This window comes from Mobula birostris, chromosome 25 (genome assembly GCF_030028105.1).
Source record: "Mobula birostris isolate sMobBir1 chromosome 25, sMobBir1.hap1, whole genome shotgun sequence".
NCBI lineage: Eukaryota > Metazoa > Chordata > Chondrichthyes > Myliobatiformes > Myliobatidae > Mobula > Mobula birostris.
In genome coordinates, this window is record NC_092394.1 from 35,809,501 (window position 1) to 35,835,252 (window position 25,752).

At 40.2% G+C, this 25,752-nt stretch overlaps 2 protein-coding genes across 5 annotated transcripts in view; one reads left to right on the plus strand and one right to left on the minus strand.

Annotated features, from left to right (window-relative positions):
* Positions 1 to 4,916, minus strand: part of nf2b (NF2, moesin-ezrin-radixin like (MERLIN) tumor suppressor b) — a 58,020-nt gene extending 53,104 nt beyond the window's left edge. For 2 of the 4 annotated variants that reach the window (XM_072243377.1, XM_072243379.1), the window contains exon 1: positions 3,617 to 3,888. In XM_072243377.1, the coding sequence (XP_072099478.1) occupies positions 3,617 to 3,734 (118 nt within the window). In that variant the 5' untranslated portion in view covers positions 3,735 to 3,888. The other 2 variants (XM_072243380.1, XM_072243381.1) reach the window with 2 other exon arrangements.
* Positions 4,917 to 12,709: 7,793 nt separating this feature from the next.
* mrps17 (mitochondrial ribosomal protein S17) lies at positions 12,710 to 25,046 on the plus strand. The gene is made up of 3 exons (XM_072243256.1): positions 12,710 to 12,809; positions 19,678 to 19,812; positions 23,788 to 25,046. The coding sequence occupies exons 2-3, from the start codon at positions 19,690 to 19,692 to the stop codon at positions 24,091 to 24,093; spliced, it is 429 nt and encodes a 142-aa protein (XP_072099357.1). The 5' UTR covers positions 12,710 to 12,809; positions 19,678 to 19,689; the 3' UTR covers positions 24,094 to 25,046.
* Positions 25,047 to 25,752: the final 706 nt, after the last annotated feature.

Here is a 25,752-nt window from a genome sequence, read left to right on the forward strand (position 1 = left end):
TCTTCAGCACCCTGTGATTTACATAAATGTTGATATAATTTTTTTAACCTTCTGCATTGGTGTTTCAGTAGAATAGTGCAAATTTTATATTTCCAAACATTCATTTTCCAAAAAAATTAAATGTTAGAGAATTTTTTGAATTTCATTAAAGTAAAGTAATAGACAACTTTACAAGCTTGATTACTTTTTAGGTCTATAGCCTAAAGCATGATTAAACAAAGAGAACAAATGGATGCTCATGATCAAAGACATAATGAGTTAAATGAACTAAACTGAATAACTGAAACTGAATCAAACTCGGCAAAGAATAATCAAACTAAAGGTTTAACCTACAAATCATGAATTCTTACACCATGGCAAAAGTGAGCATAGCAACAAGACACAAGGTGGTCTTCCTGTATTAGCAAGGTTTCTCTCAGGCTGAAATTTTGCTGCAGCCAGGATGTGCTGCCTAAGTTCTTCTGAAAAAGCACAAAGAAACGGGCATAGTTGAGGACCAGAAATGCAGTGCTCAGCCACAGAAACTAACTGCAGCAGTTGAGACAAACTGACATCCCTACTAAATCAGAAGTCCAGCACTTCAGCTTAAACTCACAAACCACTGGAACCCAAGTACACCCCTCCACTGTCTGAAGAAGTCTTGTCAAAAGTGGCCTTCATGGAAAAGTTACTGCCGAAAATCTATTCCTCCCAAGCGGCACAAAGCCAAGAGACTCACCTCCGCACTAAAACACAAGGACTCGGGTGCAGAACAATGGCAGGAAGTGCTCTGGACTGGCAGTTCAACATTTGAAATTTTTGGCTCAAATAGGAGGCACTTTGTCCATAGAGAGGCTGGAGAGCACTGTGTGGATGAGTGTCTGCAGCCAACAGTGAATCACAGTGGAGGCTCCCTGCAGGTTTAGGGCTATATTTCTGCAAATGGAGTTGGTGATCTGCTCAGAGTTAATGTAATCCTCAATGCTGAGAAGTACAAGCAGATTCTCATCCATCAAGCAATACCAACAGGGAGGCATCTGATCCGTACCAACTTCATTCTGCAACAGGACAAGGACCCCAAGGTCATCAAGAACTACCTTCAGCAAAAAGAACAAGGAGCTATGCAACAGGTTGCTTGGCCTCCACAGAGCCCTGATGTCAACATCATTGAGGCTGTCTGGGTTTACCCGGAGAGACAGAATCAAGCGAGACAGCCAAAGTCTGCAGAAGACTGAGGCAATTTCTCCAAGATGTTTAGAACAACCTACCAGCCAATTTTCTTGTAAAACTGCACAATAGTCTACCCAAGAGAATTGATGCAGTTTTAAAGGCAAACGGTGGTCGCATCAAGTATTGATTTTAGTTATTTTACTGTTTACTGCTCTTTAAATTTTTGATAGAAACTTTTTCATTATTTTTGAAACATTTTTGCTTTACAGATTTTTTTCATACACGTGCCTAAGACTTTCGCACACAGTCCTGTAGGTCAGCACAACATTATGGGCCAAAGGACCATACTGTACTGTACTGTTCCATGTTCAAAGTTTTCAAGTAAATTGCAGAGTACAAGTGTTAACACTTCACAGTTCTCAAATCTCTACTCCCGTAATCTGGGCCTCCCTTTTCTAGAAAGAGCTAAATTAGTCATTTCTCTATACAAAGGGAGTAAAGACTGGGCAATTATGCAGTTGTAGATTTTCCCGTAGTTTAACATAGCCCACAATAATCAAAGACAGAAGTGCAAGAAAAAAAAACAAAGCATGGCAACACATTATAGCACTCCAATATCCATTCTGACAAGACTGCGGTAAAAATAAGCAATGTTTTCATGAACAACAGTCTCTAGAGAATGGTTCAAAAAAAACAAAAAAGCATCCAGTGAACAGCAGTTCTGAGTGTGAAAATGCCTTGTTAATGAGAGAGGTCAGAAGATAATGGCTAGACTGGTTCAACCTACAGGAATACATTTGGATTACCTGAATCCAAGATGGTGAGACAATCTGAAAATGCTTCTCAATGGAAACCCCAAATAGTGAACCCAGTGATTTCAAAACTGCCTTCTTCTGTTCATATTCTCCCACAAAACACACATTAATTTCAAAACACATTTCAACACCTGAATACTGTTAATATCCTTAGAAAGGCAACACACACAAAGAACTGGAGGAACTCAACATGCCAGGCCCCATTTATGGAAAAAATGTACAATTGCTGTTTTGGGCCGAAACCCTTCAGCAGGACTGGAGAAAAAAAAGCAGAGTAGATTTAAAAACATGGGGGGAGGGGAGAGAGAAACAACTGGTGATAGGTGAAACCTGGAGGGGAAGGGATGAAGTAAAGAGCTGTGAAGGTGACTGGAGAAAGACAGAAGGCCATTGAAGAAAGAAAGAAAAAGGGAAGAAGCACCAGAGGGGGGCAATGGGCGGGCAAGAAAATGAGATGAGAGAGGGAAAAGGGGATGGGAAATGGATTAAGAGTAAGGGGGTTTGGGGGCATTACACAAAGTCTGAGAAAGCAACGTTCATGCCATCAGGTTGGACGCTACCCAAAAGGAATACAAGGTGTTGTTCCTCCAATCTAAGCTTGGCCTCATCACGACAGTGGAGGCAACCATGGATAGACGTATCGGAATGGAATGGGAAGTGGAATTAAAATGGCCAGAAAAAGCGGCATCTCCCAGTGGCTACTCATTTTAATTCCACCTCCCATTCCCATGCCCGAAACGTCAATTGTACTTCTTCCTCTCATAGACGCTGCCTGGCCTGCTGAGTTCCTCCAGCATTTTGTGTGTGTTGCTCAGATTTCCAGCATCTGCAGATTTTCTCGTTTGTGATGCTTAGAATTTAACTGTCTTTTGAAGTCATTGCTGTTCTATCTAGAAATTAATGATGTTTTTATTTTTTTTAAAAAAGCAAAATACACTCCAAAAACAGAGAAAGGTAAAAAAAAAAATGATCTGAACAAGAAGAAAAAGTTGAAAGGTTCTTGGGAGTCTTAGAAAAAATGATCCATTAATGCAATAAAAAACAGGAAAATAGTCAAAGCACTCAGCAAGTCAAACACTTGAAATATTGTTGCAGAACTTGGTTCAGGAGTTAAGTTAGTTACACCAGAATAATTTTGAGTAACAGTAAAAATGGTAAAATGCAAGTCAGTGGAAGACAAACTAAACAACAACTTTAAGGCTAAATGCAAATTAGTGTTTAATCCAGCAATCAATATTCAAAAAAGGTACAAAGACTCAGAGTAACAAATACAATCTCCCACATAACATGGATGAGTGATTTCAGAAATATGGTTTCCAATACAGTTGGTTAACAAAATGGGAGAAATAAATACCAGAATATTACTTCCAATTATTAAAGAGTTACTGGGCTCAGGGCTGAGTGGGGGGCAATGTTTTAAAAGAGCAATAGAATAAATTTTGGGCTGCTATCAATAAAAAGTTAGAAAGCTAGAAGATGGTTCATGGTGAATGCATTTCTATATCCACAGAGAATAATTGATTAGTGGTTTAAGAAATAGATGCTGTAAACACAAGATTTTATGATTAATTAGGTTAAACCTAATAGCCCTCCTTCTCCATTTTTATGTATAGTGCGACGTGATTCTGTGGATGAATTTTCAGTGGGCCCACCGTTTGTCAGGGTCATCCATGGATGTTGTGTCCCCGCAAGCCAGGGTTGTACGACATGGAGAGTAAAGCTGTCTCCACGCAGTTGATGAATCTGAAGGAATAGCAGAGACGGATACATTTTGGTACCAGTGGCATCGCAGATGTTTCCAGTCAACGTTGAGCTGCCTTTGGGACTCCAGCTCCGAATTTTTCCTCAGGGTTTACTCCCAAAGTCTTCCCCATGAGTGGGTATTGCAACAAGGCTGCTGAGATTTGAGATCCAAGTTTTCCTCCTCCAAGATGAGCAGCCAACCAAAGCTGACGAACCCCATTTGCCCAAAACGACTGATTTTAAAGCATCAGTAACCCTCCTTTACCCTTTCTTCTGTCAGTACTAAGCCACACGTGAAGGCTAGGAGCTGGACTTGGTTGTCAGAGGCAATTTGAGACGCACGCCATTGCGGGCATTTAATAGGTCGTGGGAGCTTATCCCCATTACCATCCCCGGCTATGACAACCTTAAGGAACCTGTGGATGAATTGAGATGCAATAATAGTCTCCTTTTGAGATACAAGTATGTTTGTCTTGTGCCCTCCTTACAGATAAGCTAAGTCTTTACTTTTCATTTGTTACTTACGGATCGATAGAGGATAAAGTGAAGCGGGCGGGAAAGAAAATAAAGAAATGTGGACTTACTTAAAAGTTGGAAGGGTTAGGCTGTCTCTACCCCGTGATTTATTTCACAACAAAACAATCAATGGTTAAATGAAACAAAAGCGTTAGTTCTGCAAAAAAAAACTATAACATGTACATAATGCCATTATCCCTAATTATAGATAGCAGAAAAATATCTGCGTTTAAAAACATAAGAAATCCTTCAAAAAAAATCAAACATTCCGGAGGCCGAACTGTGCGTCCAATGCAAAATCTGATCAACAGTTTTCAAAAATAACCCACAGATATATGTGTTCTTTGAGTCGGTTCATCCTTCAATCTATGGCAGTTTGAATCGTGCCTGATACTCACGGACGTAGGAAGGCCCAGCCCGAGCCCCGGACTCGAGTGATAGCAAGTGCGTGCGAGGCGACACGGACACCAGCCTCAGACCGACAGCAGACCACACAGAGACCCCAATAACCAGGCCATGACCTGATCCACAACGTTTAACTTTGTTGGCGATCTGTTTAAGCAGCCGGTCCAACAACACTGCGGGCTGGGTCGAAGGACGGCGAAACAGCGCTCCCCGACAGCGACGGCAGAGCGCGCCCTCCAGGTGGGATGAGCAACCCGCAGCGGAGCGCCTGACAGTCCTCACCTGCCCCCGTACCCAACCCGCCAACGCAGCTAGCTCCCTCCTCCTCCTCCTCCTCTCTTCCCAGCCCTGCCTTCCCCTCCAAAGGCAGTTCAAAGATGCAAAGTACATTGATTATCAAAGTATGTATGCAGTCTACAACCCCGAGATTCACCTTCCCACAGACAGCCACGAAACAAAAAAATACCATGCGACCCGTTCAAAGAAAAACAATCGCGCCACCAAAGCGCAAAAAAAATAATTCGCACAAAGAGGGAAAATGAGCGAAAGATGCACAATACAAAACACTAAATCATCGAACCAGTCCAGTCATATGCAATTCAATCTAGCACAATGTCGTTTGTTAACTTATGGTCTCAGAGCCCCAACAAAATAACAACAAAAAAGAGCAACCAGAAGCACATCATAATGTGAACTACATAGTCCAATCCATAAACTGCATAAATTAAACCCGACCCAAGAATCAGAACTCCAATTATATCTTGGCGTGAAATTATGTCGATTATGGGCGCATGCCCCGTCTCTTGCTTCCTGAAGTCAATTATCATTTCTATTGTCTTCTTACTTTGACATGGGTGTGTTAGGTTGAATGACTGTTTTCATGTTATACAGCTTTATGAACATAGCATAATCTATTATCCACTTATTCATACAACACAGCCCACCCTTGTTCTGCATCCCTACAACACATCCACACCTTTACCTCTGTAAAACATGTTCAACAACACTCGAGGATGTTGTTTTCACACTGAGGATATTTTCTACTGTATTGTCTGTCTCTCCCAAAGAAAGTCAACAATTTTGCCCATACTTAGCCAGAAATATCAAGTGCATGATCATCTTGACTCTTCCTACAGTTTCCTCCATTACAGAAATATGTCTTCAGTCCATATGATTCACTTCTATGATATGATCTTTTAACTAAGAGTACTAGATGTTGCAAAAACTACAGGACCAAGAAAATGTCCTGATTGCATTGTTAAAGATTTCTGCTCTAGAACATGCTATGTTTTTGTCTAAGATGTTCCAGTATAGTTCCAGTACTTATACCTCAACATTATGGAAAGTTTTTTGCATGTATCCTACTACAAGAAGCATGATTTGACCGGCCGGTAGTTCAGTGGAATCGGCACTGGACTTTGAGGTGAATGGTCCCAGCTTTGAATCTGGCCTGCCCCTTGTATGCTTTCCATTGTGCCAGGTTGGGAATTGAGTTAGCAACTCATCCGTGTAAAAAACAGACAAGTGCTAAGGAAGTGATGTAGGTACCATCCAATGCACAAAAAGGAACAACAAGAAGCATGACAAATTTGCAGATGATACAAAGATTGGTGCAGAGGCAGGTAGTGTTGAGGAAACCGGTAGGATGCAGAAGGACTTAGGCAGATTAGAAGAATGAGCAAGAAAGTGGCAAATTAAATACAATGTTGGAAAATGCATCGCCATGCACTTTGGTAGTAGAAATAAATGTGCAGACTATTTTCTAAACGGAGAAAATCTAGGAATCCGAGATGCAGAGGGACTTGGGAGTCCTTGTGCAGAACACCCTGAAGGTTAACTTGCAGGTTGAGTCGGTGGTGAGGAAGGCAAATGCCATGTTAGCATTCATTTAAGAGATCTAGAATACGAGAGCAGGGATGTGATGCTGAGGCTTTATGAGGCACTGGTGAGGCATCACCTTGAGTATTGTGAACAGTTTTGGGCCCCTCATCTTAGAAAAGATGTGCTGGCATTGGAGATGGTCCAGAGGAGGTTCACAAGGATGATTCCAGGAATGAAAGGGTCATCATACGAGAAACATTTGATGGCTCTGGATCTGTACTTGCTGGAATTCAGAAGGATGGGGGGGGGGGAGGAATCTCATTGAAACCATTCGAACGTTGAAAGCCCTAGACAGAGTAGATGTGCAAAGGATGTTTCCCATGGTGGGAGAGTCTAGGACAAGAGGGCACAGCCTCAGGATAGAGCGGCGCCCTTTCAAAACAGAGATGCAGAGACGTTTCTTCAGCCAAAGGGTGGTGAATTTGTGGAATTTGTTGCCACATGCAGCTGTGGAGGCCAGGTCGTTGGGTGTATTTAAGGTTGAGATCGATAGGTTCTTCATTGGACGTGCCATCAAAGGTTACGGGGAGAAGGCCAGGAACTGGTGTTGAGGAGGGGATAGAAAAAAGGATCAGCCATGACTGAATGGCAGAGCAGACTTGATGGGCCAGGTGGCCTAATTCTGCTCCTATATCTTATGGTCTTAAATGTCTATTGATAGTCTACTCTCAGTCATGATTAGAGTTATAAAATGTGTGATTGGCAATGTTATCAAGTCAACTTACCAATAACATGCTCAGTGACAGTCAATTTGGGTTTCTACATGACTCCACTGCTCTACACCTCCAGGCAAACCTGATCCAAACATGAACCAGGAGGCTGCATTCCAGAGATGAGAGAGTCTGTTCTACACATCAATACACTAAGTGTAGCAACCTGCAGTGTTGGGAATCAAAATAGATGAACGTCAGAATGAAACCACCTGCTAGTTGATGTCACACCTGCTTTCACAGCTATGCCTACCAGTTAAACTCCCCTCACACTCTTCAACCCCAAGGCACAGCTCCCAATATCAAATTCCCTTACACCCGCTGCCTCTGTCCTCAGCCCACAATGAAGTTCTTTTTATGTCCTAGTTGTAGCACAGCCTTCACTTCCACCAACTTAATTGCCTCCTGTTTGCCCACTGACCTAGCTTTATTGCTTTTGCTGTCAATTTTTCAACCTGCTTTCCCTTTCACATGGTTCGCCACCATCTGGTATGGAGGGACCACTGCACAGCATCAGAAGAAATCTGCAGAAGGTTGCAAACTTGGCCATCTCCATCATGGGTACTAGCATCCCCAGCATCAAGGACATCTTCAAAAATGCAGCATCCATCATTAAGTACCCCCCATCACCCAGTACATGCTTCTTCTCTTTGCTGCCGGTGGAGGAGTCTGAAGACACATAATCGATATTTCAGGAACAGCTCCTTGCCCTCAGCAATCAGATTTCTGAATGGATAATGAATCCATGTATACTACCTTGCTATATATTTTTTCTTTTTTTGCCTCTTTTTGCAATACTTAATTTAATTATATGTATAGTGTATTTCTTATTGTAATATATATTTTAATTATGTTATGCAATGTACTGCTGCACAAAACAACACATTTCAAGACATATGCCAGTGATATTAAACCTGATTCTGACCTCTACTTCCTCACAAGCCATGTTCCTGATAGCTCTTCCCAATTTTTACAGATGCACCACAGAAAGCATCCTAATCAGATGCATCACAGTTTGATATGGCAAATGAATGCAAAAAAAATTGCACTGCTGTGAATGCAGCTCAGTGCGTTACATAATCAAGTAATCCTTCCATTAAACTGCGGGATATATTTCTTGAGGAAAAACTGCATGACAATGGACAATACCAAGATTTAAGTTAATTTATCATGAGTAGATTGAAACCTTCAGTGAAATGTGTTGTTTGCGTTAGCAACCAATACACCAGAGGATGTGCTGGGGCAGACGGCAAAGTTTGCGCCTTCCAACTTTAAAGCCCCACGGAAAGCTCAAGATGCCATATGACTACAGTTGTAATTTATAGACTAGTTTCAAAGTTCAAAATAAATTTATTATCAAAGTACATATATATCACCATGTTTGTCTACCTTGAGATTCATTTTCTTGCATGCATTGACTGTGAAACAAAGAAAAAAATTTAAAAACCTACACACAAAGACTGACAACCAATGTGCAAAAGAAGACACTGTGCAAATAAATAAATGAAGAGAACATGAGTTGTAGAGTCCTTGAAAGTGAGTCCCCAGAGGTTGTGAAATCAGTTCAGAGTTGAGATTATCTATTTTAGTAAAGCACAAAGAAGCTTGAGAAAAAGCATTTTGTCTGCCCTTTTTATACCCTTTTGGACTCAAAACTAAGTTCAACAATTTTATTGAATTATCATTTCCAGTTTCTGAATTTAACATTCCCAGTTGTCACTGTTTATGTTTGAGATAACTATTCTGTTTCTCCTAGTTACACACCCTTCTGGTTTTTCACTAATCCCTTCTCCAGTTTCTTTCCTCCCACATTGTCTGGTCTTGCCTTGTGTTTTCATCTACATTTTCCACGCTGTTTTAACTGTAATTTAAACATTTTGCAAGTTTAGCAAGTCTAACTTTAGCAAGTTCGGATGAAACACTAACTTTGTTTTGATTTCACAAGTTCTGAGAACAATAGCAGCATAGACAACAATAGTTGTGTTGTCAGCAAATTTATAGATGGCATTTGAGCTGTGCCTAGCCACACAGTCACAGACAGCCCACCTCTCCCGGAAGTTCCGGGAGTCTCCGGCATACTAATAGTGGCTCCCTGATGCCTGCACATTATGTACAATATCACGGAAATCAATTTTTTTGAGAGTGAGCGAGAGAAAGCAAGAGAGAGAGAGAGACCGAGAGCACGCCATGGCAGAGTGTTCCGAAAAAAGAAAATATAAAATGTACAACACCCCAAACTAATGCCCCACCTCCCCCTCGTACACCATCCATTATTTATTTATACACACACATTCTTTATTTCTCTCTCCTTCTCCCTCTGTCCCTCTGACTATACTCCTTGCCCATCCTCTGGGGTTTCCCCCCTCTCCTTTTTCCTTCTCCCTGGGCCTCCTGTCCCATGATCCTCTCATATCCCCTTTGCCAATCACCTGTCCAGCTCTTGGCTCCATCCCTCCCCCTCCTGTCTTCTCCTATAATATTGGATCTCCCCCTCCCCCTCCCACTTTCAAATCTCTTACTAGCTCTTCCTTCAGTTGGTCCTGACGAAGGGTCTCGGCCCGAAACATCGACTGTACCTTTTCCTAGAGATGCTGCCTGGCCTGCTGCATTCATCAGCAACTTTGATGTGTGTTGCTTGAATTTCCAGCATCTGCAGAATTCCTCGTGTTTGCGTTTTTAAAAAGACATGTTGAGGTGAATTTAACAGGTGTCATTCATTCATTAGCATAGCTAACATTATTTAAACTAGCTGGCTAGCTGCTAAGGAGCAACTCTATTGCAGACATCCCACCTCTCTCAGAGGTTCCGGGAGTCTCCCGCAAATTGATGGTGCTACCTCCCTGAAATGGGTTTTTGCGGGGGGGATGTCTGCAGTCGTGGTTTTAGAGAGAGTGGAGCAGTGGGCTAGGTACATATCCTTGAGGTGCGTCAGTGTTATTATCAGCGGGGTGGATGTGTTATTTCCAACCCACAGACTGTGGTCTTCCAATGAGGAAGTCAAGGATCCAGTTGCATAGGGAGGTACAAAGGCCCACGTTTTGGAGCTTGATGTACTTGGGTCTTGAGATGATCTGTATGCATGACATGCTTCTCAGTGTATCTTGATATATGTGCCAATATCAAAGAATCGGAGACACAAGAAAATGGAGATGCTGGAATCTGAAGCAACACAAGAAAGCACTGGAGGAACTCAGCAGATCAGGCAGCATTTATGGAGGGAAATGGATAATCAATATCAAAGTAAAAGTGAATTTATTTTCAAAGTACATTTTTGTCAGCGTATACTATGTTGTGATTCATTTCCTTGCAGATATTTACATACAATAGGGTAATAGCTGTTGCTGAATCTAATGGTGTGGAATCTAAGACTCCTTCATCTCCTGCCCGATGGTTGTAGTGAGAACAGATCATAGCCTGGACGTTGGCGGTCCTTGATGACGGATGCTGCTATCTTGTGGCCTGTGATGGACTGGGCTTTATCCGCCACTTTCTGTAGACTTTTCCATTCCTGGGCATTGGTGCTTCAGTACTAGGCCACGATGCAACTGGTCAGGATACTCTCTGTTGTGCATCTGTAGACATTTGTCAAAGTTTTAGATGATATGTCAAATCCACATGGAATTCTTAAAAAAGTCTTTGAGATAGCACTTATATGCTGGTCCCAGGACAGATCCTCTGAAGGAATTTAAAAAGTTTCTGGCCCTCTCCACCTCCGATACCCTGATGAGGACTGGCTCATGGACCCCCAGCTTCTTCCCCTTGTAGTCAATTATCAGGTATTTGGTATTGTTGACATTGACTGAGAGGTTGCTATTGTACAGCATTCAACCAGATTTCAATCTCCTTCCTATGTGCCAATTGATCACCACCTTTGATTCAATAAACAACACCAATGCCCGATCTTCCTCAGTTATTTTGTGTGTGGGGGGGGGAGGGTATTTGGGATTGATGATCATGCTGCATTTATTTTCTTTTTTGGTTTCATGGGGCTATCTGGAGAAGAAGAATTTCAGAGTTGTATACTTCGATAATAAATGAACCTTTGATGTCATCAGCAAACTTAAATATGGCATTGGAGCTGTACTTAGTCACACAAATAGTCATAGTCATAGTCATACTTTATTGATCCCGGGGGAGATTGGTTTTCGTTACAGTTGCAACACAAATAATAAATAGTAATAGAACCATAAATAGTAATGTGTAAATTATGCTGGTAAATTATGAAATAAGTCCAGGACCAGCCTATTGGCTCAGGGTGTCTGACCCTCCAAGGGAGGAGTTGTAAAGTTTGATGGCCACAGGCAGGAATGACTTCCTATTACGCTCTGTGCTGCATCTCGGTGGAATGAATCTCTGGCTGAATGTACTCCTGTGCCCACCCAGTACATTATGTAGTGGATGGGAGACATTGACCAAGATGGCATGCAACTTAGACAGCATCCTCTTTTCAGACACCACCGTGAGAGAGTCCAGTTCCATCCCCACAACATCACTGGCCTTACGAATGAGTTTGTTGATTCTGTTGGTGTCTGCCACCCTCAGCCTGCTGCCCCAGCACACAACAGCAAACATGATAGCACTGGCCACCACAGACTCATAGAACATCCTTAGCATCATCTGGCAGATGTTAAAGGACCTCAGTCTCCTCAGGAAATAGAGACGGCTCTGTCCCTTCTTGTAGACAGCCTCAGTGTTCTTTGACCAGTCCAGTTTATTGTCAATTTGTATCCCCAGGTATTTGTAATCCTCCACCATGTCCACACTGACCCCCTGGACGGAAGCAGGGGTCACCGGTGCCTTAGCTCTCCTCAGGTCTACCACCAGCTCCTTAGTCTTTTTCACATTAAGCTGCAGAAAATTCTGCTCACACCATATGACAAAGTTTCCTACCGTAGCCCTGTACTCAGCCTCATCTCCCTTGCTGATGCATCCAACTATGGCAGAGTCATCCGAAAACTTCTGAAGATGACAAGACTCTGTGCAGTAGTTGAAGTCCGAGGTGTAAATGGTGGAGAGAAAGGGAGACAAGACAGTCCCCTGTGGAGCCCCAGTGCTGATGATCACTCAATATTCAATGTTTCACGTTTAGACCATTTATCCGGACTAATTAGCAAATTATGGACAATATACATAAGAACAAGCTTCCAAACATGATTAAATTCAGAAGTTCAAAGTAACAGCAGAACTAGTTACGTCTTTCTCTCCACGTTGAATAATTGTTTTTCATAAGTCTTATGATGCCATTTGTGTGTGGAGGTTACGATCCTTAGTGATTCTCCGACATAAGGATGTCCGTAGAAATGGAACTTGTTCGTTATCCGAGACGTCCTATACTGTAATAATGTATACAGTGACAAAGTAGGATTAAATTAGACCAAAAAGGTGAAGTTACAGGCGCCCAGCAGGGGCAGTGTTGGGTTCGTTCCCGGCTCACGGCTGTGCCGTTCGCGAGTGACGGCAGGAACACCTACTGCGCATGCTCCTGTTTCCAAGGCGCGGCACCGTATCACGTGCTCCTCGGTACGGACTCTGAAGGGAACTGCATGGGTGGGTTAGCAGAGTGAGGAGCAGCTGAGTCGTTGCTCCCCAGGTAGGTTGCATGATGTACCACGGTCGCACTTTTACCGTGCAGAACTTCGGATTCGGGTCGGTTGCTCAGCAACTGGCGCTGAGTGTGAGGATAACGAGCTATGTCGCATGCGTGTGGCCCGCAGAGGCAGAGTCCGTCAGCTTGGCGCTCCCCCGACAATCCACAAGTTGTGGTCATAGAGCGTCAGTCTACGGATGCTGGCAATTTAAAATAAAAGCAGTATTTTCGCATCTGGTCTATTTTTGTACAAATTCGTTATCTGTACCCAAGAAGGAAAACTTATTTTTGGAGTCAGTTCTCCAGATTGAAATTCATCGTGATGAAGGGTCTCGGCCCGAAACAACGACTATTCCTCCCCTGGATACTGCCTGATCTGCTGAGTTCCTCCAGCATTTTATGTGTATTGGTATAGATTTACAGCACCTGCGGTCTCCTATGCCGCCAGATTGATATTTTAAATTTTTATTGGGTTGTTGAATAAGAATGAACAATAAGTTGAATTGTATTTCTTAATAAGGAATAATAGTAAGAACGTAATTGGAAGCAGGAATGGGTTTTGGCCTTTGCTCAGCTATTCATCAGGATAAGCAGCAGGTTTAATATCACTGGTGTACGTCATGAAATGCGTTCTTTTGCAGCAGTAGTACGTTGCCATACATAATAAAAACTAAATTACAATAAGAAATATATAATTAAATAAGTACGAAAAAAGCATGAAAATACTAAAGTAGATGTTAGATGGAGAAGAAGCCCTTACATGAATCCCTACGTTGCATTTTGGCAGTAAAGGCATCCGTTAGTCTTGAGAGACCATGGATCTGCACCTGGAAAGTCTTCACTCTCCAGGGCGCAGGCCTGGGCAAGGTTGTATGGAAGACCAGCAGTTGCCTATGCTACAAGTCCCCCCTCTCCACGACACCAATGTTGTCCAAGGGAAGGGCATTAGGACCCATACAGTTTGGCACCAGTGTCATCGCAAAGCAATGTGTGATTAAGTGCCTTGCTCAAGGACACAACACATTCCCTCGGCTGGGGCTCAAACTCACGACCTTCAGGTAGCTAGTCCAATGCCTTAACCACTTGGCCACATGCCCACACGTGTATTTTGGCAATAGCCTTCAATATGTATGACGCCTTCTGTCTTGTCAAAAGCTATGCATGATACATTTCCCCTTTAGATATGGGATGTACAACTACTTGGAAGTCCAGTAGGTGTGACCTACTCAAGTTCAATGTTGAGCACCATTCTTATGTCAATTAATATCACCACCAGGACTACACATCATCTCAGAAACTTCTTTCCTGTAGCTATCCAGCTTCTTGACAAAACTCAGTGGGGTGTAAAACACACAAAATGCTGGAGAAACTCAGTAGGCCACTCAGCTTGTATGGAAAAAAAAAGTACAGTTGATGTTTTAGGCCAAGACCCTCCAGCATCTGCTGATTTTTCTCTTGCAGGTGTAATACCCTGACTGTCCCTGCACAATGTTGATAATTATTGAGTCTGTTCAGATGTTCACAATTATTTTTTGATTATTGACATTTGTGCATGTGACCATTCTGCTAATTGTTGATTGCTCATTGCTGTTTGTACTATTTTCTTGTAAATTGTTATTGTGTTGTCTGTAATGGTATTGTCTTGTGTTTTATGCTTGCACCAAACCACAACCAATTCTCGTGTTTTCCATACTGGCAATAAAGTGATTCTGATTAATATCCAGAAATCTATCAAACTCCATTTTATGTGAAAGAAATGATTAATCATTATAATGGTTTCATTGAAAGATGTAGGAAACTGGAAAGTATTGATAGGTAAATTAGGAAGGGGTATTTTCCTCTGGCTAGAGTTTACAGAACTAGGGAACATTGTTTCAGGATGTGCACTTAAGTGGTGTTTTGAAAATACAGAACACTGAGTTATAACTATTCAATAAAAATTGTACTTATACAGAATTGTGCAATAGCCTTGGAAACAAAAAAATTCTATAAAGTGAAGATGTTTTCAAAAATAATGAAATGAAGTTTCTATCAAAAAATTACTATAAAGAGCAGTAAACAGTAAAAGAGCTAAATCAAATCATTATTTGTGTGACCACCATTTGCTTTTAAAACTGCATCAATTCTCTTGGGTAGACTATTGTGCAGTTTTATATGAAAATTGGCTGGTAGGTTGTCCTAAATATCTTGGAGAAATTGCCTCAGTCTTCTGCAGACTTTGGCTGTCTCGCGTGCTTCTGTCTCCTTGACAGCCTTGATGATGTTGAGATCAGGGCTCTGTGGAGGCCAAACCATCTATTGCATAGTTCCTCCTTCTTTTTGCTGAAGGTAGTTCTTTATGACCTTGGGGTCCTTGTCCTGCTGCAGAATGAAGTTGGGTCAGATCAGATGCCTCCCTGATGGTATTGCTTGATGGATGAGAATCTGCTTGTTCTTCTCAGCATTGAAGATTCCATTAATTCTGACCAGATCACCAACCCCATTTGCAGTAATACAGCCCTAAACCTGCAGGAAGCCTCTGCCGTGATCCACTGTTGGCTGCAGACACTCATCCACCCAGTGCTCTCCAGCTCCTCTCTGGACAAACTGCCTCCTAGTTAAGCCAAAAATTTCAAATGTTGAATTGTCAGTGCAGAGCACTTCCTGCCATTGTTCAGCACCCCAGTCCTTGTGTTTTAGTGCGGAGGTGAGTCTCTTGGCTTTGTTGCTGCTTGGGAGGATTAGATTTTTGGCAGTAACTTTTCCATGTAAGCCACTTCTGACAAGACTTCTCCAGACTGTAGAGGGGTGTACTTAGATTCCAGTGGTTTCTGTGAGTTCAAGCTGATAGCAGTGCTGGACTTCTTCCGATTTAGAAGGGACATCAGTTTCCATGGCCGCTCACTACATTTCTGGTCCTCAACCATGCCTGCTTCTTTGTCCTTCTTCAGAAGAGCTTGGACAGCACATAGTGAAACTCCTGTTTGCTGCAAAATTTCTGCTTGGAAGGAATCTTGCTGATGCAGGATGACCACCTTGTGTCTTGTTGCTTTGCTCACTCTTGGTATAGTGTAAGAATTGATGATTTTAAGGTTAAACTGTCACATATGCCACACACTTGTCTTTTAGTTTGGTTATCTGTCACCAAGTTTGATTCCTTCTACACCCATTTCTGTTTCAGTTATTCAGTTTAGTTCATTCAACTCATTATGTCATTGATCATCAGCACCTGTTTGTTATCTTTGTTTAATCATACACTGGGCTAGATACCTAAAATGTAATCATTTTTCTTTGAAAAGTTGTCTATTACTTAATGTTACTTCATTTAACAAAATACAAAAAATTCTCTAACATTTAATTTTTTGGAAAATGAATGGAGTCTAAAGTTTGCTCTTTTCTACTGACATGCTAATGCAGATTAAAAGTAAACATCTAAAACAAAATTTGTATAAAAAATCTAAGGTGCAGAAGACTTGCACTGTACTGTAATTGGGCAAAATGTTGACCACTTATGCTGTTGAGTTAAGCATGCATTACAACTGTGAAGGCCTAACCAGAAATCAATTTTGTTTTAGATGTTTACTTATAATCTGCATTAGCATATCAGTAGAAAAGAGCAAACTTTAGACTCCATTCATTTTCCAAAAAATAAGCAGAATAGTTCAGCCTGTGCTTCAATATCTCAAGCTTGTGTCAATTCTAAAAGAAAAAAAAATGTCATTGGTAAAGGTCTCCGCCCGCCCCCCCCCCCCCCGTCGACCTCCAAGGGTGTATGTAATACTTTGTTTAGTGATTTTGTCTAATCTGTAAACCAAGTTGGGTATATGCAGCAAATGTGACATTAAAATACGTACTTATATTACAAACGTACAATATATTATCATGTTTATTCTATTACAACTTTAAGCAAGTCTACAGGGAGTTTGGCCTCATCACGTAGGACATCAATAGCGTAGCTCCTTGGCAGCTAGCCAGCTAGTTTAAATCAGGGGTCCCCAACCTGTTTTGCACCACGGACCAGTTTAATATTGATAATATGCTTGTGAACCGGCCAACCCCGGCGGGGGGGGGGCGGGGGGTGTTAAATGCGACCGGAATATAGGTGATAAGTCAACTATAAGTCACTTGTAAGTAGCTAATACACTCAACTTCGTTTCTAAAGGGGTTTATCTAACGAATTTAATATTAAACACACAGCGCATATTTTCCTCGCATGAATATAGTGATAAGTCAATTATAACAGTGGTCCCAAACCTCCGGCCGCGAAGAATACAGTGGTGGCCGGAACGCACCCAGCACATCTTTAAGAAAAAAGCCAAAATAAACAAGCTAATTGATTAGGTGCCGCCCGGCAGGTAATCAATTACCTTGTTTATTTCGGCTTTTTTTCTTAAAGATGTGCTGGGCACATTCTGGCTACCGCTGTATTCTTCGCAGCTCGGAGGTTGGAGACCACTGAATTATGAGTCAATAGCATCATAACATTTTAAGTAATGTTTGGATATTAAACACACAGCGCATATTTTCCTCATATAAACATATAAAATCATTGCAACACACCAATATCACTGAATCAGTGGGAGCCCTGGGTTTGTTTTCCTGCACCAACACGGTCCTATCGAGGAGTGATGGGATACAGCGATACTCGAAGGGGGTTCCTTATGTCCAGTCTATTCTGCAATTTAGTTTTCGTTGCATTTATTGCAGAAAACTCCGCTTCGCAGAAATATGTTGGAAATGAAAGCAACAGTGCTCTCGTGGCTATCTCAGGGTATTCAGCCTTAACTTTGATCCAGAATGCCAACACAGATGTTATGTCAAACATACTTTTCAACCCGCCGTCATTTGCAAGCTCAAGGAGTTGATCTTTTTTCCTGCGCTGACATGGATGATTCACCGGGGACATTCACAAATGGGTCACGGACCCATTCCTTTGCACGTCTTGGGTCACTGATGACCTCGCGTGCATTAAAATTCAACAGTACGTGACAGGGAATGAGGAAAGGTGAAGCTGACTCATATCATTCCATATCGCCAAATCATATTGTTTCCTTGCGGCCCGGTGCTTGGGGACCACTCTTAGCACGAAGAGAGACCAATCAGGAAGCTCGCTCTCCCTCTCAAAAAAATCTATTTCCGGAATATTGTCTATAATTTCCGGGTGTCAGGGAGCCACTATCAATATGTGGGAGACTTCCGGGAGAGGTGTGATGTCTGCTATCAAGGCAAGGCAAGCTTATTTGTATAGCACTTTTCAAACACAAGGCAGTTCAAAGTGCTTTACAATGAACCAGAAAAAAAGTCAAACTTCAAATTTCAGACAATATAAAGAGAATAAAATCACAAATAAAAACAAATAAATAGAAGTTACAGTGCAAGAGATTCTAATTTAAAGCTACAGTGAAAATAAAAGTTTTAAGCCTTGATTTGAAAGAGCTTAAAGTTGGGGCAGACCTCAGATCATCTGGAAGGTTATTTCAGACATGTGGAGCATAGTAACTAAAAGCTGCTTCACTATGTTTTGTTTTGAGCCTGGGGATGGTGAGCAGATCCACCCAGATGACCTGAGAGCTCTGGAAGGTTCATAATGCAGCAAGAGTCAGAGATGTATTTTGGCCCTAGACTATTCAGTGCTTTATAAACCAGTAGTAATATTTTAAAGTCAATCCTCTGATGGACAGGAAGCCAGTGTTGTGATCTGAGAACTGGAGTGATGTTTTCTACTTTCTTGGTCTTAATGAGAACTCTAACATCAGCATTCGGAATGAGCTGCAGCTGTCTGAGGATTTTTTTTTACAGTACAGTAGGTACTGTAGCCATGACAGTAGTCAACCCTAGTAAAAATCAATGCATGGATGAGATTTTCTAGATCTTGCTGAGACATAAACCCTTTAACTCTCACTATATTTTAAAGATGGTAGTAAGCTGACTTTGTATTTGTCTTAATGTGGCAGTTAAAATTTAAGTTGAAGTCCATCACAACACCATGGTTTCTGGCTTGGTTTGTGGACTGTAATGACAGGGATTCTAAGTGAGCACTGACTTTATATCGTTCGTTTTTGGCACCAAAAACAAATATTCAGTTTTCTCTTTGTTTAACTGAAGGGAATTTTGGCACATCCAATCAGTTTGTTTCACTAAGTATCCTTTGTCTGCATGTATGATGGTAACTGACAAGTCTGGTATTCCTGATATTGTGTATAAAACGGGCTGGAGTGAATTGTGGAGTTAACTCTATTATTCCATACATAAACTCTATAAATATATAATTAAAATTATTGCATGTATTCCATGGACCAAATACAAATCTTTATCATCGGGAAGAAAGTGCTATTTAATTTGGAAAGTGGCCACAAATATCCAAAGGATTAAATATATCTCAATCTAAACTCTTAAGTCAGAGATGATAGTTTCAGGATGCATCCATTATTTAAACACCAAACCAGTCCTTCCAGTGTACAACACATAAAATATTACATACCTAGAGGTGCTCTGCAAAGACAAACTGGTTACCCCTTGGAGGAGCATATCTAGAAGGATTTTACCCCACTTTTTGTGGGTTGTATATTTAAAGTATTGATCTAAATTTGAAAACATGATAGACATAAAAATAACAATATTGTTGAATATTTTTATCCCTCAGTTTTTTTAAACTGGCTTGAAAAATTGATTAAAAGATGATCAGTTGATTATTATTTGTTATTGTGGAAACTTGCATGCAATTTGGTTGCTGTTCTTACCCATGTGACGGTGAATGCATGTGATATATTTACTTAGTTCAGGTGGTTTGCTTTTAAAAGGCCTGATATTATATTTGCACCATAAATGTAAGTTTAGACAAATATTTTGGAGTTATTTTGTTTGTTACTTATTCTCAATTACATTAATGCAGGTTATTTACAAAATGTCAACCAGAACAGCCTCTGTCCATGCCAAATGGATTATAGGAAAAGTGATTGGAACAAAAATGCAGAAGACTGCTAAAGTCAGAGTAACTAGGCTTGTCCTGAATCCATATCTGTTAAAGGTAACGTATTTGTTTTGAGATGTGTCGAACTGTTTTGTAGATTAAGCACAGAAAATGAACATTTATCCGATTTGAAAACAAATTAATGTGAACAAAAGATTTTGTTTAAATAAAAAAATCTGTTTTAAAGCAGAGAACAGTGTGGTTTTGGGTTTGATTTTTCCCAATTTATTTCTAACATTTCCTATCATTTTTTAAAAACTGCATGGCCTTTGTGATAGTTTTAATCAGAACCTCTGTTCCTTTTGAAGATGTGATATACAGGAATAACTCTACACTTGACTAAATCCTATATTTCTTAATCTGAGAAATTACTCTCACTTTCTTGAATGACAGAAGTTGTTTTAATTGTAGAAAAGTTGTGCTTTTAAAAATCAAATTATTCTGCTTATTTTCAGTTTAATTTTGTATGTCTTCAACCAAATTTCACATGATAGAGGATGTACAATCATTTTGGTGAAAGTCATAAATTAAAGTACAGTTGCAAGAAAAAGCTTGTGAACCCTTTGAAATTACCTGGTTTTCTGCATTAATTATCCTAAAATGTGGTCTGATCTTCATGTAAGCCACAATAACAAACAAAATCTGCCTAAACCAATAATATACAAACAATTGTACTTTTCATGTCTTTATTGAACACAATTGTTTAATCATTCACTGTCCAGGCTGGAAAAAGTATGTGAACCCTTGACTTTAATAATTGGTAGAATCTCCTTTAGCAGCAATAACCTCTACAACACGTCTCCTATAGCTGCTGATCAGACTTGCACAACGACGAGGAGGAATTTTAGACCATTCCTCCATACAAAACTGTTTTAGTTCGTCAATATTTCTGGGATACCTTGCATGAACAGCCCTCTTCAGGTCATGCCACAGCATCTCAGGTGGGTTAAGGTCTGGACTCTGACTTGGCCATACCAAAACACAAATTTTCTTCTTAAACCATTCTGCTGTTAATTTACTCCTGTGTTTTGGATCATTGTCTTGTTGCATCATCCAACTCGTATTAAGCATCAGGTGACGGACCGTTACTTTGACATTCTCCTGTAAAATGTCTTGATACAATTTTGAATTCATTGTTCCCTCAACGCTTGCAAGTTCCCCAAGCCCTGAGGCAGCAAAGCAGCCCCAAACCATGATGCTCCCTCCACCATGCTTCACAGTTGGGATGTGGTGTTGGTGTTGATGTGCGGTGCCCTTTTTCCTCCAAGCATAGCAAGGTATATTTCTGCAAAAAAAAAAAGGTCCAACTTTTGTCTCATCTTTCCATAGAATATTGTCCCAGAAGTGTTGTGGAATATCCAGGTGGTTTTATGCAAACTTGAGACATGTAACAATGTGTTTTTTGGAGAGCGGTAGTTTCCTCCCTGCTGCCTTTCCACGAACACCATTCTTGTGCAGTATTTTTCTTATACTGAATGCATGAACAGAGACTTCAGAAGGTTCTACATATTCTGCAGGTCTTATGCTGTTACCCTTGGGTTCTTTTTCACCTTCTTCAGCATTGCATGTTGTGCTTTCGGTGTGATCTTTCAGGACACCTACTAGGGAGAGTAGCAACAGTACTAAATTTCCTCCATTTGTAGATGATTTCTCTTACTGTGGACCGATGAACACTCAGGTCTTTAGGAGTGTTTTTGTAGCCTTTTCCAGCTTCATGCATCTCTGCAATTGTGTTGGACTAGTATTGTGACTCACCTGAAGATCAGACAACATTTTGAGAGTAATTGCAAAGGGTTCACAAACTTTTTCTTGCAACTGTACATGCACGTTTTCACATGAGAGTCTTCTCTGACCATTAGGTATCAACAAGATGTATGCTGTTATCAGTTATAGACTCAGATTAATTGATTGTTGCTTTCATGAGGAATTCAGCTTGAAATCTTAACCTATTTCTCTTTTCACAGATGCAGCTTGACCTGCTGAATATTTCCCAGTACTTTTTGTTTTAGATTACCAGCACTTAGTTTTTTTAAAATTTTAATTTGTTGTGATAACCCAGTTGGGTCACTAATGATCTTTAAGGAGGAATAAAAATGTATAACTATTCCCATATCATCTGATTGGCACAGAACCCTCCATCCTAAACTTTCACCCACTCTGCCATCAGTACTATGGCTGAAGAGCATACCACCCACAAAATGCAGCAGCATTTGGAGGTTTCTGTGAGAGAACTTGCCAAGATCACAACTATCTTGAATGGCAAGGATAGGTGCATAGGAACCTGCTGATTCCACTCTCATATATTACTAATTTTAAATTATATCATTGGTTTGTACAACTGATTGGAATTCCTTATCCAAGAGCACCATCAGAGTGGCTTTGCCATGTGACTGCAGTGTCAAAAAGGCAATTTATTTCTGCATTGGAGGAGAATTGTGAGTGCTGATGAAACATTGGCTGTGTTAGCTATGTCCACATCCTGTAACTGAGTAGATTAAAAAAGTTTGGTTCTTAACTCTCCACTGAGCCACTCTGGAGATACTACTGCTTTGTTTGTAATTACTTTTCAATTGTCTCCAATACCTTTTTCAATATATCAGCAGATAAATTCACATCAGAAATAGAAGCAGAAGCATGCCAAGCAACATTCCCTCTAAGTATTTTTACAGCTACACAGACCATCCATTGCTCTGAACAGGAAATTTTTATACAGCCTGAAAACGGCACAGCACTTTAATTTTTTTTGTAATATGCACACTATAAGTTTTTAGAATAAAAATTGAAAGTCACATATTTTTGTTTTAATTAATAAAATTTACAGAATTATTTATAGAATTTTTCACATCAAACACAAACTACAACTCCCAACACAAACAAACATTGTCAGGCAGTTAAAATATCTAACAGCTACAATGGCAAAAATAAAATGTCATGACTAGATGAGGTTGGCATACAGCAGGCTAGCCGTTTATTAACAGTGAGCTATCGATTTCCATCTGTGTTTGTTACAATTTGTTACTGCATTGTAACTTGAAACACTGACAATGAATATGTTAAAGCTCTAAAGATTGTGGTATAATTAAGAAAACTTAAGGATTCTATTCATTAACATTAATTACAGGGTATTTCAGAATTATATTAAAGTAGATTTTTAAATTGGTATAATTTCAAAATTATATTAACATTACATAAAAGAGAATTCCAGCTGCGTGGCAACAAAGGCTTTGTGCGTGGGAGCATTTCAGTTACCGCGCAGCCTGCAGCCCTGCAGCTTAGAGTGAACAGCAACGTCAAGTAATGAAAGAATCAATAATCTTTTTACCTCTGCAGCATACCTATCTAAACACTGAATTTCTAAGTCTTTCAATTGCTGCATCCATAATTATCTTGGGTAGATAATTTCAAATTGCCAGATAATCAACCTTTTATCTTTAGTATATGCCCTTGGTTCTAGATATTCCAGCCCAGTAAATATCATCCTTGTATCTGTTCTGTCAAACCCAGTAAGAATTGTGTGTGCATGAATGAGATCATTTTACATTATTGTGGGCAGAATATAGGACCAGTCTGTTTAGTTTCTCCTCACTGGATGATTTTTCCATCCCTGGAATAAATCAGGTACATCTTTGGCAAAGCAGGGTGACCAGACATATTCACCATCTAGATGGTGTTTCATCAATGCTTGATATAAATGCAGTAAGATGTCTTAATTCTTGTACTCAATTCCTCATGTAATAAGGGTACTTGATTTTTTTTTTTTTTCCCCCCTAGTTATTTGCTGTTCCTGCATGGTAACTTCCTGTGCTGTATGTCTTGTATACCCTGGTCCCTCTGAACGGCAACACTTATCTTTTACCTTTATTCTACAATGTAAATATCTAGGTTAGGCTAGGCTATTTGTTCTTAGTCAGGAATGATGTTAGTGATACTAAAGTACAGCAAAACTTTCTTTTTATAAAATACTGATGAATACAGGCTAGATGTGCTTTTTCAAAAATTTTTTATTTCAAAAATGTTTTCATTTTTCCACAGTTTTATAACAAGAGGAAGACCTATTTTGCTCATGATCCAAAAGAACAATGTACTGTGGGTGATATTGTGCTTCTGAAGGCTCTACCTGAACGAAGAACCAAACATGTAAAACATGAACTGGCTGAAATTGTTTTCAAAGTTGGAAATATTATTGATCCTATAACACAGAAACACTGCAGTGGGAGCAGAATAATTGAGCCCCTTACAGACTTTGATTCAGATGTCAGATCTCTGAATGACCAATTAGAGAATTTAGAGATCAATGCTGTGCAGAGTAATTCAGAACAGAAAATCAAAATAAACTGAGCTGAATAAATGTTGGTAAATGTGAACGTCTTCACCATAAAATATATTGATGTTCTCTAGCATTTTCAATAAATCATACAATATAGTTTTAAAGATGTAATATTTCTTGTATTATTTCTTTTCCATGTTTTTATTAATATCAGAATAAAATGAAAGGAAGCAGTTATTGTATGTAATGCTCAACATCTGAAGTGTGCATTTCTTTGTATATTTTTACATTCAAACTATATGATGAGAGTTGACACAGTGGTGTTGCCTGTGTGAAGTTTGTATGTTCTATCATGACCGCAAAGGTGTGGGTTGGCAGATTAATTGGTGGCTATAGTGTAGGATGAGTGTTAAAATGTGGGGATAGGTTTATGAGAGTGCAGAGAGAATAAAATTATATTAGTGTAGGATTAATGTAAATGCGTACTTGTTACAGAATGGAGTCATTCAGCCAAAGGTCCCATTTCTCTGGGTAGGACTTTAACTGGAAATGTGAATGGGCAACTTTTAAAAAGTACTGGTGAAATTCCTATGAAGATCTCAGTCTGTCATAGGATAAACTGTTACAAACAGTTTATGGTAAAACTTGTTGAATGCACCTATTCCATTTGTATTTCTTTCCTCCCACAGATGTTGCTTGACTGACAGTGTTCTTCCTGCAGATTGTTACTCCATTTGTAAAAAAACAAACTGATCTAATCTAGCAGATGGATGGCTGACAAAGTTACAAAAAAAAAGTTAGCTGAACTTATAGAATTCTTTTGAGTCCAAAAGGCTGCAATATGCCCGGGTAGAAGATGAATTTATCGTCATAGATGTGGGCATGCCTTGTTGGTGCTAGAAGCATAGTGACAGTTGTTGGCTACCCACAGCACATCCCCAGGCTATTGGTTGTTGACGCAAAACTACATATTTCACTGCATGTTTTGATGTACATGTGACAAATAAATAAAGCTAATCTTCTGTCTATGCAAAGAGGACTATATTTGCAATATTAGCTGGTTCAATGCCTAGTAATTATAGGGTTAGAAATTGAGTAGATAACATTATTTATCAAGCATTTTAAAACAAAATTACAGCAAATACATAATACCAGGTGGCCAGAAGTAAATATGAGCAGTACCTTCAGACTACATTTAGACATGTGTCAACCACTTCTATTTTGATCTTTGACACAAGCTCAGTGGCCACTTTATCAGGTACAGGAGTGGCACCCAGTATGGTCTGCTGCTGTAGCCCATCCACTTCAAGGTTGTGCATTCAAACCAAAAGACATAGGAGCAGAAGTAGGATATTTGGCCCAATGAGTGCTCTGGCATTCTATCATAGCTGATTTATTATCCCTCTCAACCCCATGCTCTTGCCACCTTCCCATAATCTTTGATGCCCTGACTAATCGTGAACCTTTCAACTTCCACTTTATACTCAAATGACTTGGCCATCCATGCAATAAATTCCATATATTCACCCCCACTGGCAAAAGAAATTCCTTCCCTTCTGTTCCAAATAGATGTACCTCTATTCTAAGGCTGTGCCTTCTGATCTTAAAATTACCCACTGTAGGAAACATTCACACTACATTGGCCTTTCAGTATTCGATAGATTTCAATGCGATCTCCCACATTCTAAACTCCAGCAAGTACAAGCCTAGAGCTGTCAAACATTCATCAT

What these genes read in the sequence shown, in the direction of transcription:
- mrps17 (XM_072243256.1), top strand. Translation starts at nt 19,690, where the DNA reads ATGTCAACCAGAACAGCCTCTGTCCATGCCAAATGGATTATAGGAAAA. An exon ending in TGAATCCATATCTGTTAAAG is followed by an intron (nt 19,813 to 23,787) that starts GTAACGTATTTG and finishes ATTTTTCCACAG; the next exon opens with TTTTATAACAAGAGGAAGAC.